This window comes from Gorilla gorilla, chromosome 12 (genome assembly GCF_029281585.2).
Source record: "Gorilla gorilla gorilla isolate KB3781 chromosome 12, NHGRI_mGorGor1-v2.1_pri, whole genome shotgun sequence".
In the NCBI taxonomy this organism is placed as follows: Eukaryota; Metazoa; Chordata; class Mammalia; order Primates; family Hominidae; genus Gorilla; species Gorilla gorilla.
Genome location: NC_073236.2, coordinates 92,647,214 through 92,659,732, shown reverse-complemented (window position 1 = coordinate 92,659,732; position 12,519 = coordinate 92,647,214). Strand labels below are relative to the sequence as shown.

The 12,519-nt window shown below is 51.6% G+C and overlaps 1 protein-coding gene across 3 annotated transcripts in view; it reads right to left on the bottom strand.

The window, feature by feature from the left end:
• Positions 1-8,806: 8,806 nt before the first annotated feature.
• STPG4 (sperm-tail PG-rich repeat containing 4) overlaps positions 8,807-12,519 on the bottom strand; it is a 68,670-nt gene continuing 64,957 nt past the window's right edge. The window contains exons 6-7 of one of the 3 annotated variants that reach the window (XM_019021099.4): positions 12,091-12,195; positions 8,807-8,945 (exon numbers count right to left, since the gene is read on the bottom strand). In XM_019021099.4, the coding sequence (XP_018876644.3) occupies positions 8,829-8,945; positions 12,091-12,195 (222 nt within the window). In that variant the 3' untranslated portion in view covers positions 8,807-8,828. Of the gene's footprint in view, positions 8,946-12,090; positions 12,196-12,519 lie in introns of those variants that run through there. The other 2 variants (XR_008676865.2, XR_008676864.2) reach the window with 2 other exon arrangements.

Below are 12,519 nucleotides of genomic sequence, written 5' to 3'. Positions count from 1 at the left end.
CACTGTACTGCTAATACGATGCTTCACTAATCAGTGAACTCTCTTCTAATCACTCCTTTGATTGGGAACCTCTCCAATCAAAGGGAGGTGGGTTTTGTCCCCAAGAAAGGTGAAGAGATCACGGGGCCTCCACTCTCAGTGACTTGGTACAGGGCAGGGCCTGGGAGCGCAGGGCCTTGCCCTTGGAAGACACTGTGTAGTGCCGCTTCACCCATTCTGGGCAGAGGCAGGAGCCTCCCCAAATCACCGGAGCAGAAGGACCCCTCTGGGATCCATGGAAATTCGCATCACCAGGAGTCCTCTACGGGAGTGCCCAGGGGAGGAAGATACATGGGTCCAGGGGCCTCTTGGGTGCCCGGAACCCCCACTTGCCACCCCGCCCCACCACCAGCTTCGCCCCACTGGCTGCAAAGGAATGACAGTGCTCTGCGATGCCTACCACCTCAGCTCCTCTGCAGTGGGAGTAGAGGACCCTTAAGCAGCGGTCACACAAGACGCTGGACATTGCCACAAATAGGGTGTTCAGAAGATGCCCGAAAGCATGGGCAGCCATGGGAACTGTGTTGGGTCGTGGGGCCCCACGATCCTAACCACTCGCTGACGGCATCGTGGCTGGGTTCCAGAACCAGTGTGTCCCCCATGGGCTGGCCCACAGCCTCAGAGATGCTGACACCCCCACATAGGGGCCCCTAACACAGGTGGGGGCTGTCATTGTTCTCTTGTTCTTGTTCCCGCTCACCCTCAGTCTCTCACTCTCTTAACTGTCTCTGGAATTTGGCAAGGAGTCCTCGTGGACTTCTTTAAAAACACGTATCATTGTTTCTTGAACCATTTGAGAACAGGTTGCATAAATGGTGCCCTGTTCCCCTTAATACTTCAGTATGTGTTTACCAAGAACAAAGGTCATCCCTGTATCTAACCACAGCAGAGTTAACAAATAGGACATTCAACACTGCCGCTGTGCTCTTATCTTATCCACCACCCCTATTTCAGGTTAGGCACTAGTTTTCCTTAGAGTGTTCTTCTCCAGCCCAGGATCACACCCTCCAATTTACAGCCAGCTCCTTCTGCTCCTCTAATCTGGAAGAGCTCCTCCTCTCCCTTTGCCTTTTGTGATGCTGACATTGCCGAAGGCTGCAGTGGCCTGGCCTCTGCAGTGTGACAGTGAGGTAGGCAGAGGGAAGCGGGGGCGGGGGGGGGGGGGGCGGGCAGCAGGTTGGGCCGGGGGGAGCAGAGGCTAGAAAGCAGCCGAAGCCAAGGGGCTGAGAGAATGGAGAACCATTGATTGGTAGGAGCTAGAAGATAACAGCAAAACTGAAGGGCAGGTGAATCTCTGTGCAGGCAGAGCTCTGGAAACAAAAGAAATGGCCACCTACTTGCAAGATGCATAGAGATGATGGAAACACTGGAGCTCCATTCCGTCCTGAATGAGCTTTCCAACTCCTGCAGCCTAACTGTGGGCAAGAGTCCCATCTGCCTCCTCTCCTTATACGGTGGCCCCCATGAAGACTTGAGGGACCCTGAGTGTGAGTGTGTCTGTTCCTGGCAGCCCTGCACATCCCCAGAGAGAGGCTCACTCTGCTTCCCTGCACCATCAGACAAGCGGAAGCGGGACATGTTCCAGAACTTCACCGATTGCTTTTGTCTGTGGCACCCACACCCACTCAGAGAGCACATGTGCCAAGCTGGGAATGGGGCAGGCATGGGAGACTTCCTGAAGAGCAGTAGCTCTGACCCCTGAGGTGGGGCCCATCCCCACGTGAAGGTCAGGAGCACAGACGGTCTCCCCAAGGGTGCACACAGCTGGGCAGTCTCCTGCCACCCTGACTGTGATCTCTCATTTCAGCCTGGGCCCAGAAGGAAGAGGCCATTGCAAGCTTCCTCTCTCCTGTCTGTGCCAGGCCTGAGCCATCTCAGGAGCACACAGCTCACTCCCCAGCCCCCACGCAAGGGCCAGGGCTCAGTGGCTGTAGTGGTGGCATCCTGCCCAGCACACACACTCCACCCCTAAGAACACCCACGCCAAGGGTACAGGGCCTGGTGCAAGCTGGGCTGAGCCCACAGAGACCCCTCCTGTCCTGGGGGAGGTAGGAGAAGGGCTGGGTGCTCAGCCCCATGCAGAGAACTTTCTGAGCTGGGAGCCCCACCCTTCTAGGTGCTTGTCTTCTTTCCTTTCTCTTCTTTCTTTCTTCCTTCCTTCCTTCCTTCACTTCTTTCTCTCCCTTTCCTTTCCTTTCCTTTTTCCTTTCCTTCCCTTTCCTTTCTTCTCTCTCCCTCTCTTTCTTTCTTCTTTTTTTTTTTTTTGGAGACAGAGTCTCGCCCTGTCTCCCAGGCTGGAGTGCAATGGCGTGATCTCGGCTCATTGCAACCTCCACCTCCTGGGTTCAAGTGATTCTCCTGCCTCTGCCTCCCGAGTAGCTGGGAGCCACCCTCCACCATGCCTGGCTAATTTTTTGTATTTTTAGTAGAGACAGGATTTCACTATTTTGGCCAGGCTAGTCTCGAACTCCCGACCTCAAGTGATCTGCCGGCCTCAGCCTCCCAAAGTGCTGGGATTACAGGCGTGAGCCACCGCACCCGGCCTTTCCTCTTTTCTTTTCCAGTCCATCAGGCCTCCTGTGGCCTCAAAGAGCCATGCCTCCCATGCCCACCCCACACCCTGCAAGACGCCTTTCCAGAATGCCCACTCCTTGCTTATGCCTTGTCCTTTAAGATCCTTCCCACGCCTCCTGGAAGTCCTCTGCCAACTACCTCCCACCTTACGGGGCCCTTATGCTTTGGCAGAACACCCAGAGGCCAGCACAGCCCTGTGGGTTCTGCTTCTTGGGTTGGACCCCCACATTCCACATACCCGGGCTCAGCCACACCTGTGGGTGCCCCCATGAATGGAACACCAAGCTGGGTCCCGGGAGGCACCCCTGTGGCTGGGAGGCTTGAGGTACAAATGTGGAGTGAGGCCGCCATGTCCCCACCCACAGGCTGACCTTGGCCTTCTCTCTCTGCCCAGATGGACTTGCCCAAGCCATGCACCATCCCAGCTCTGTACCCTGGTGGTGTTTGGGAGGGGACTTTACACAGAAGCACAGCCCTCCTGAGCCTATTGTGGCTGTTCAAGGGCCTGTAATTGGTCCCAAAGCCATTATATTTTCTTAATAAAGTTCTACATATGTTTAATCCTATTCTATAAATTACTTTATAAATATGCATCTTTACATTAGGATCTTCTGGGACACACGGGCCATTGAACACAATTTTCAGAACTTTCATATTCATGTCTATGAAGATATTTCAGATAAAGCACTTTAAAAAGTCTTGAATAATGTGGCCACCAGAGATTTTATCTGGAGCCATAAGTACCATTTGTAAAACAGGAGAGTTCTTCCCATCCCTGACCCCATTCTCCATAATGCAACTGTTAACTAGATTGCTTTTTAAGTGATCTACAAAGAGCTTGTTGGTAACATCTAACACGAGCAACCATAAAATCAAACCTCCGGGGATGATTTCTAAATCAGTTCTAAATTTCTTTACTACTTTTTTTTTTAAATTATTTCGTCAGAGGATTTCCATCAGCATCCAACACCAGCAACGACTGAGGTTATTCAGGCCAAGAGATCTTCCCTAAATAGTATTTTGTGACTCGAAATAATCCAAGGAGCCTCCCCACACTTCAAGGTGACTTTCTACAAGACTTCTATTTCCTGATAGATCATTGTGAGGGATCCAGAGAAAGGTTAGAAAGAGAAAGGTTACAAAGGTAGTGTGGTAGGCTGAAATGTCCCCCCAAAAGTGTCCATGTTCTAACCCCCAGAACCTGTGAATATGTTACCTTACAGGGTAAAAGGGATTTGAAAATGTGATTGAATTAAGAGTCTTGAGACGAGGCCAGGCGAGGTGGCTCACGCCTGTAATCCCAGCACTTTGGAAGGCCAAGGCGGGTGGATCACTTGAGGTCAGGAGTTTGAGACCAGCCTGGCCAACATGGTGAAAACCCATCTCTAGTAAAAATACAAAAAATCAGCCGGGCGTGGTGGTGCCCACCTGTAATCCCAGCTACTTGGGAGGCTAAGGCAGGAGAATCACTTGAACCTGGGAGGCAGAGGTCGCAGTGAGCTGAAATCGTGCCACTGCACTCCAGCCTGGGTGACAAGAGTGAGACTCCATCTCAAAAATAAATAAATAAATAAGAATCTTGAGATGAGGAGGTTATCCTGGATTATCCAGTGGGCCCAATATAACTACAACAGTCCTTATATAAGGCAGGCAGGAGGGTCAGAGTCAACAGGGGGAGATGTGATGATGGAAACGAGAGTGGAGCGATCGGATGAAGGGCTGCAAGGAAAGAAATGCAAGTGGTCTCGAGAAGCAGAAGACAAGGAAGCCAACTCTCAGAGCTTCCAGAAGGAACCAGCCCTGTCAAAATCCTCGCTTTGGCCAAATAAGAATGATTTTGGATTTCTGACCTCTAGACCTGTAAGGTAATAAAATTGTGTTGTTTTGAGCAACAAAGTCTGTGGTCATTTGTTACAGCAGCCACAAGAAATTCATACAGAGGGTTGAGTGAATGAGCTACCCCAGCACAGATGGGCACAAGGGCTCAGGGAGGCCTTTGTCAACCTGCGCTTTGGGGTATTCTGCAGTCCAGCTCCCACGCCCAGCCCAGGAGGGGCTAAGGATTAGAAGCCTGAATAGGTGTGATCCTGCCTGGTATATTTCCAAGTGTCCACTCTGATGCTGTTCAATTGGGAAAGCTCCAGCAACTTCCCTCCTCCTTGATGGCCCTCAGTGACCATGCAGGGCCTTGGAGCCCTGGAACTTCAGAGCAGGGATGAGGGTGCAGCGGCCAGCCTTCATCAAGCCCTGCACTCCACCTGTGACCAGCACAGCTCCTAGCACATTGCCTTGCTGTCCCCCATGGCCTCCTCCCAGGCTGCTAGGCTGCAATGGGGTGAGGTGAATAGAATGCTTGTCAGTGCCTGCCTCTGCCCCCACCCAGCCCACTCTGGTGACCAAAGATGCAGTGTCATAGCCTGAGTTACCTTCCTGTAGTCACCCTGTCTGCCTACAGTTTTCAGGAACTAAAGCACACTCCCACCAAAGTAGTCACGGTGCTACCTTGCTCCCATGCTAGTTAGACCCCTTGGAGCCCCTACAACTGTCAAGAAGGATGGCACCTTTTTCTGGGCTCAAATATGGGCAAGGCTGTTGTTAACAAGACAATTGAGGGGTATGTACTGGGAAGCCTTCCCCAACAAGTCCATCCCCAGGAGCCCCTTCTCTTGCCACTCCGTCCTCCCTCCTCCCATCACCCATCTCCTGCTCCTTCCTTCCTCATGCCCCCACCACCTCCCAGCCTCCCATGGTTCCAGCCTTGGCCCCTCCTCCTCTCCAGAGTTGCCTTTTCTCTGAGGAGGCTGCAAATAAGCCCAGCCAGGGTCTGGGGCTTGGGCACTGGCCCCCAAAGCCCACCCAGCCCTGCTAAGAGGAGGGTGGGACGGGCAGGCCATGAGGCCCTGAATCTAGAGCCCAACCCCTTCCCTTTGAGCCTGGCAGGTTCTATGCGCCTGCAGCCCTGCCCTTGGCCAAAATCAAGGGGTCTGTAGGGACCCCAGCCAAGAATCAGACCAGCAAAAGCATATGGGTTCAGGCCCTTGCTTGTCCTTCTACCCAGAACAACTGTCACCTGGTCATGGTCAGGCACTAGCTTTCCCCAGAAAATCATGTAGGAGTGCAGTTGGCCGGCACCCCAGGGATCAGAAAGCTGAGATCAGCGAGAAGGAGGAGGGTCAGGGGCAAGGAACCCTATCTGGGCAAAAGCCCAGAGCAGGAAGAAACATCTGCTGGGGGAAATGGAGGCATCCCAGATGGCCCTGCAGAATCTTCTCCAGGGGTTCCACCTCCAGGGGAAGTCTCTGCAGGCCCCCACCCTCTTCCTGCAAGCTGGTGTAAACGCTCTCCCCTTATGATTCGGACAGGGTCCTCATTCTCTCCTGGGATGCCAGGGAGCTGCCCTCCACCCCAATTACACGCACCTCACACGGACCCCCGCAGCCGTGCCTGCAGCAAAGGTCTGGGCCCTTCTGACCACAGCTCGTGGCCCAGGCACAGAACCCTGACCCAAGCTGGCCAACTGGATTCTCTCTCCTAGGAATTGGAGACTTGAACCAAGGAGGTGCCAGCTCTATTCTTTTAGAATGTTGACTCAGAAAGTGATATGAGGAGAGGCTGAGGTCACAGCATTTGATCCTCTACATATAAAGAGGCAGTGAAAGCCAGCCTCCAGAGGGAGAAAAAAGCAGGCCTGAGAGAGGCAGAGGGGAGACCCTGAGGCCTAAGAGAGAGGCAGAGGGCAGACCAAGAGGCCTGAGAGAGGCGGAGGGCAGACCATGAGGCCTGAGAGAGGTGGAGGGGAGACCATGAGGCCTGAGAGAGGCGGAGGGCAGACCATGAGGCCTGAGAGAGGTGGAGGGGAGACCATGAGGCCTGAGAGAGGCGGAGGGCAGACCATGAGGCCTGAGAGAGGTGGAGGGGAGACCATGAGGCCTGAGAGGGTGAGAGAGTGAGAGCAAGAACACATACACACACACACACACACACACACAGAGAGACAGAGAGAGAGACCTGAGAGAGGCAGAGGGGAGACCATGAGGCCTGAGAGACAGGAGGGAGACCATGAGGCCTGAGAGAGGCAGAGGGGAGACCATGAGGCCTGAGAGAGGCAGAGGGGAGACCATGAGGCCTGAGAGAGGCAGAGGGGAGACCATGAGGCCTGAGAGAGGCAGAGGGGAGACCATGAGGCCTGAGAGAGAGGAGGGAGACCATGAGGCCTGAGAGAGTGAGAGAAAGACACACACACACACACACAGAGAGAGAGAGAGAGAGAGAGATGGTTCTTGCCAGCCCTTGGTTTACACTTTTGTCGATGAGATGCCTCTAAATCCTTACAATCTGACCCCCTTCTTCCCCTTGCTAGTTTGAGGGGTTTCTCTAACCTTTCTATCAATGAGCCTTGGCTAAGACACACGTGGCCATCTCCCGCCTCTATCTCATTCTAGAACAGCATCTGAGTGCCAGGTGCTGCCTGAGATGTTGCTTCCTAGAGAAAACACCCTCCATCAGAACCTTCAGCCATTACTTTCGATCATGCAGGGGACTTTAGCCCACTTGGAGAATAAAATTGGAAACTATCTTCCCTGCAGCCATCTTCTCATCAAAGTGGGACAGGAGACACTATCCTCAGACATCAGTCTGATCTTCCAAATGTCTGTTGTCTGCTCCAAAGGAATGTAATTGTAGGGCGTTTATTCCACAAATGTGAATACATTCCAGGAGATGATGGCCTTCCCTTTCACCCCTCAACAACCATTTTACAAGGGCCTGTAAGTCTAGGGCATTTTTGCAGCCAAGAAGAGACATTCCCTTTGGTTGGAGCCCAATTCACAGGGCAGTTGTGGGAGGAGGGTAATGTGTGTGTGGGAGGAAGAGCGGGATTCTCGGGGGAACCAAAGCGGGGACCTAGAGAAGCCAGCATCATAGCAGTTAACGGGGAGGGGCTGGGCTATTTACTAAAATATAACAAAATGTAAGCATTTTATTAGCTCTTCATTTTATTAGCTTTTTAAAAAGACCCTTTGCAATGATTTATTAACCACTCTGGAATCTCCCTAGCCTTTGCTGAGACACCACTGTCATGCATAGGATCTGCCTAGCTAGAGCCCGTTGGGCAGAAAGCATGTGGTCCCAGCCTTCTGAGGACCCTCATCCCCTCCCACACCCTCACTTGCACCCTCCACTGTCATTGGTCCAGACTGCCTCTGTTCCCCTCCAGCAAATGTTTATTCCTGCCCTGGGCCTTTGCCCAGATAGGCTTCCTCACCCCTGACTCTTTCCTCTGCTGATCACAGCCTCCTGATCCCTGGGGTGCCGGCCAATCTACCCTCCTCCGTGCGGGCCACCCCTTACCTCCCAGGCTCAGGCCACACTGCCTTCTCCTTCCTCTGAATGCCTGCGGCCTTCCTTGTCACAATGGCTCCTCTGTGCACCTGGTGCAATGATTTGGCAGCTTCCTGAAACTACAGCTCGTCTTCCTGTTGGAACTGCCATCCGCATGAGGGCAGCCCCTGAGCTTCAAACACAGGGCAACTGGCAGGAGAGTCTTGGCACAGCTTGTATGGCCTTCCCCCAACCGGCACTACCCCACACTCCATTTCCGGCACAACCCTCCCCAAACTCAGTCACATGCCTCATTCATCTCTGTTTCAAGACTCCACTCTCCAACCCCAGCTCAGCACCTTGCACATAGCAGATACTCAAAATGTTGTTGACTTGAAAACACAAATATTCATCAGGTTGAATCAATATTGTTCTTTTCAGGGGATTCAAAGAGAGAAAGAACCAGTTTTGGGGATGCTGTGACACTCAGCTTGGCCTCTGTTTAATGCTGACTGCCCACGGAAGTCTTCAAGAGGGCCATGAGGCGTTATAACCCTGATGCAGTTGAGTTCCTGCTAGAGAGAACAAGGCCACACAGAGCAGAGACCAGACATCTCAGGGCCTGTCCGAGAGCAGCCCGGGGCACAGTCTGTCCGAATCTGCCCTTTGGTAATAAGCATAGTGAACACATAATTTATTGCTCAGACCAGGACACTTTTGAGAGAGAACTGGTAATTATGCTGGGACTATCCCAGATAAGCAAGCAGGACAGTCACCTCAAGCAATCAATCATGTTCTGTGGCCAAACCCCTCCAAGGAATAGACAAAATACAGTTTTCTAAACATGAGAACGTGCTAAACCTCAAAGTAGAGCTTGGTGCCAAGATCACTTTATTTTAAAAGCCAATTGTGTTGTTGAAGAAAAGGCTATGCTCTCGGCCCATTTTGGCTATGGTCGAAGACTGCTTAGGGAATTGTCTTAAAGTTGTATATGCTCCTGGGCCTGGGGTTTTCTGAAAACAGAGCAGAAAACAGGGACTGATAAGACAGTGAAACCAAAACCCTGAGGCTCCTGCGCCTAGCCACTGGCTTGGATGTGGTGGACAAATTCCCCAAGGATGAAGACCAGGGCCACACCAGCCGGGGCTGAAGCCTGGCAGACCCTCGAATTGGAGCATGTCCTTGGAGCAGAGGCTGCTCCTGTTAGGGGCTCACCATGAGGCTGGAGGGGGGCTGAGAGGCCAGGCCAAGCCAGGGGCCACCTAGAACCTGCTGGGAGAGGCGGGGTCACATGCCACCTGCATCTCAAGGCACACCTTCTCCCAAAGGGCACTTGGCCCAGGCAACTCCTATCCCAAGGAATGCCATCATCTTTCACCCTGGTGACCTCAGCCTAGCAAGAAGTGAGTGAAGAGAATTAACTCTGAACCTGATTGGTCTAACTCAAAAGCCCAAATTGCCTCTCAAACTCGGGTTGGGTTTTAGTTATTGACCCAGAGTTATTAAAGTAAGGTGTTTCTCAACCAGGGTCCATGGACCCCAGGGTCAGAAGTGTTCTCAAGGGATCCACGAGTTCTAATTTTTAAAAGTCATGTTTTTGTTTTTATAAAATGCTTGAACAAATATTATTATTTATTTATATATTTTTTTGAGACAGAGTCTCGCTCTGTTGCTAGGCTGGAGTGTAGTGGGCGCGATCTCGGCTCACTGCAATCTCTGCCTCCCGGGTTCAAGCGATTCTCCTGCCTCAGCCTCCCAAGTAGCTGGGATTACAGGTGCCCGCCACCACCAACACCCGGCTAAATTTTTTTTGTATTTTTAGTAGAGATGGGGTTTCACCATGTTGCCCAGGTTGGTCTTGATCTCCTGACCTCGTGATCCGTCCACCTCCGCCTCCCGAAGTGTTGGGATTACAGGTGTGAGCCACAGCACCCAGCCGGGGTTTTTTGTTTTTTTTGTTTGTTTGTTTGTTTTTGTTTTTTTTTGAGATAGGGTCTCATTCTGTCATCCAGTATGGAGTGCAGTGGCAGGACCTCAGCTCACTGCAACCTCCACCTCCTGGCCTTAAGCGATTCTCATGCCTCAGCCACCTGAGTAGCTGGGATTACAGGGGTGCGCCACCACACCTGGCCCTATTTTACCAATTATTTAAACAAAGCTTCTCTTCTGTAGTGATAAAATACAAATAAATGCCATTTTCATAGACTAAGACTTCAATTTCTTAGGTCGGTGTCTCCCATGCTGGTGGCACATGCACATATTCTTGAAGTCCGAAGGCATTTGAGACACCAGTGTAATGGTTAAGATGAAGGGTTTTAGAGTCCAACAAGCCTGAGTTCCAGTCCTAGTCCCACCACCAACAGCTCAGTGGGAGCCTGGGCATGGGCTTCCCATACCTTACCCATCAAACGGGGCAGAGTACCTGCCTCTAGGGGGCTATGAGGCTCACTGGTGTCTCTCTAAGACAAAGAGGCTTGGACAGGCCAGCAGTTAGCTACCACCACTATTATTTTTTACTATTATCACCTACTTGTCATTTCCACCCTGCCCTGCAGTTTCTTATCTCTTCAGGAAACAGCGAGAGTGGAGCAGAGCAGTCAGTCCAGAGCACATGAGATCAGCTGCCTGCAGAAACCGCTTTAAATGACAGGATGTTTCCCTTGCCAAAAGCAGAGGAGCAGCCTGGAAATCTAATCAAGTCCTGGCCAAACGTCAAAGGAAGCTGAAGCCTTTATTATTGCTATTAATGAGGGTTCAAAGTGCATGTGGAGTCCTGGGAGGCCAGGGCAGAGAACAGAAGGTTCAGGGGGCCTGCACCTCACAAGGCCACCCCTCGGGAGGCTGCTGGTTGGGGTTCAGCCACCTTGAGAACATCAAGCTCAGGTCCCCTCCCCTGATTTCACTGCCACCAACAACCTTCTGGTTTTCTTCAGCTTCCATGAAAATTTTCTATAAGGGAGAGACTCCACCAATCAGTGCTCCAGTCACCACGCCCGTATGGTGAATGCTTAGAAGTTAACACTACATCTTCTGTTGCCTGGCAGTTTGGTTAGCATGACTTAGTGTTCCTGAGAATGCCTGACCCCGTGGGCTCTGACAAACATGTTTCTGGATCATGGTGATGCCACTAAGGTGTGTGGATCCCCCAGCCTCCTGCTGTCAGTCTGTCTGCAATTTCACTGGCAGGGCCTCCCCATTATCACTCTAGATAAAGGCTGTGCTACCTTACTCTGCTGCCCAGCAGCTCTGGGTCAGAGATTCTGAAGGCCATGGCCTGGGACATGGGCTAGGTAGGGCTAGGGGAGGTGATTTGCAGCCCAGGCAGTGGCAGTACTAGTCCTCTCCTACCCACCGCTCCAACTTCTCCTCCTAGCCCCTTGACTCCCCTGGGTGGGCCCATTTTCTTACAGGCAGAATTTGTATTTCTGTTTCCCCAGCCACCTCAAATGAGTCTACATACCAGCAAGTCTTGGGGACTTTCAGACCGAGTTGCAGACTGAAAGCAACAAAGCTATGGGAATTAAAATGTCTTTTGACATTAAAAAAAAAAAAAAATCCACTGTTGGTAAACTTCACATTATGCTTTTATAATCTTTTCTGGTCTTCTCTAGGTTTGGAGGAGTCCTGCATGCTCCCAGGATCCACGTTCTTTGTATCTCTCCATGAACTTGAGCCTCTTCCCTGTCTGTCCTGAGTTTTTGGGGGTGGGGTGATCGCTAATGCCTTAATGGTCCCATTTGGTCCAATAAAAATGTTTCTGCTTCAAATTTTGCTTCCTTGGGCTCCCAGAAGCCACACACACAGAGAACAGCCATTCTGGCTGGCAGGAGGCAGCCACTGCAGGTACCCCCAACAAAGCATCTAGTTGGTAACATTGATGGCTGATTAATGTGCTGCTTCCAACTGGCCCCATAATTCAGCCACAGATTTTGAGCCTGGAGTCACTCTGAACCTGAAGTTGGTTGAGAACATCCAGGTATTTGAGCATTTCACTCCTGATTGCCTTGACAGGCAACTGTATCTACCAGAACTGTATACACATGATCATTCCCCCATCTCACCACCACCCCACACCTCCCACACACATAGAAACAGAAAACCTACCACCATAACCATACCCCTAGGGGTGGGGGGCAGTCTGTCTTTCCGAATACTTACTGAACAGCTGGGCAAGAATCGAGGGACTCTGGATTGAAAACAAGAAGTGATAGAGCTTGTTGGAGGTATTCTCACATTATAATGACCTGGACCAGGGCCTTCATGCTATTGAACATTTAAAAAATTGCTTCATTATTATTGTACATTTGATATATTTTAAGGCTTTATTCGCCTTCTACAAATAAACATATGAATCACTGTGATATAGTAGAAAAATCCCATGTTTGGTCTCGAGAGATCTCTTTTAAGGTGTGAGCTAGGACAAGTCATTGTGAAACGGGAGTAACTCCTGCCTCACCTTCCTTGTGCACGATGGTGAGGAGTGAAGGAAGGTTAGGTGAGCAGTACCTGCCTCCCTTGTCCCTGCCAGGGTCCCTGATGCCCCCAGGCTCCCAGCCCACACTCAGGTCCCCCGTCCCCTCACAGCAG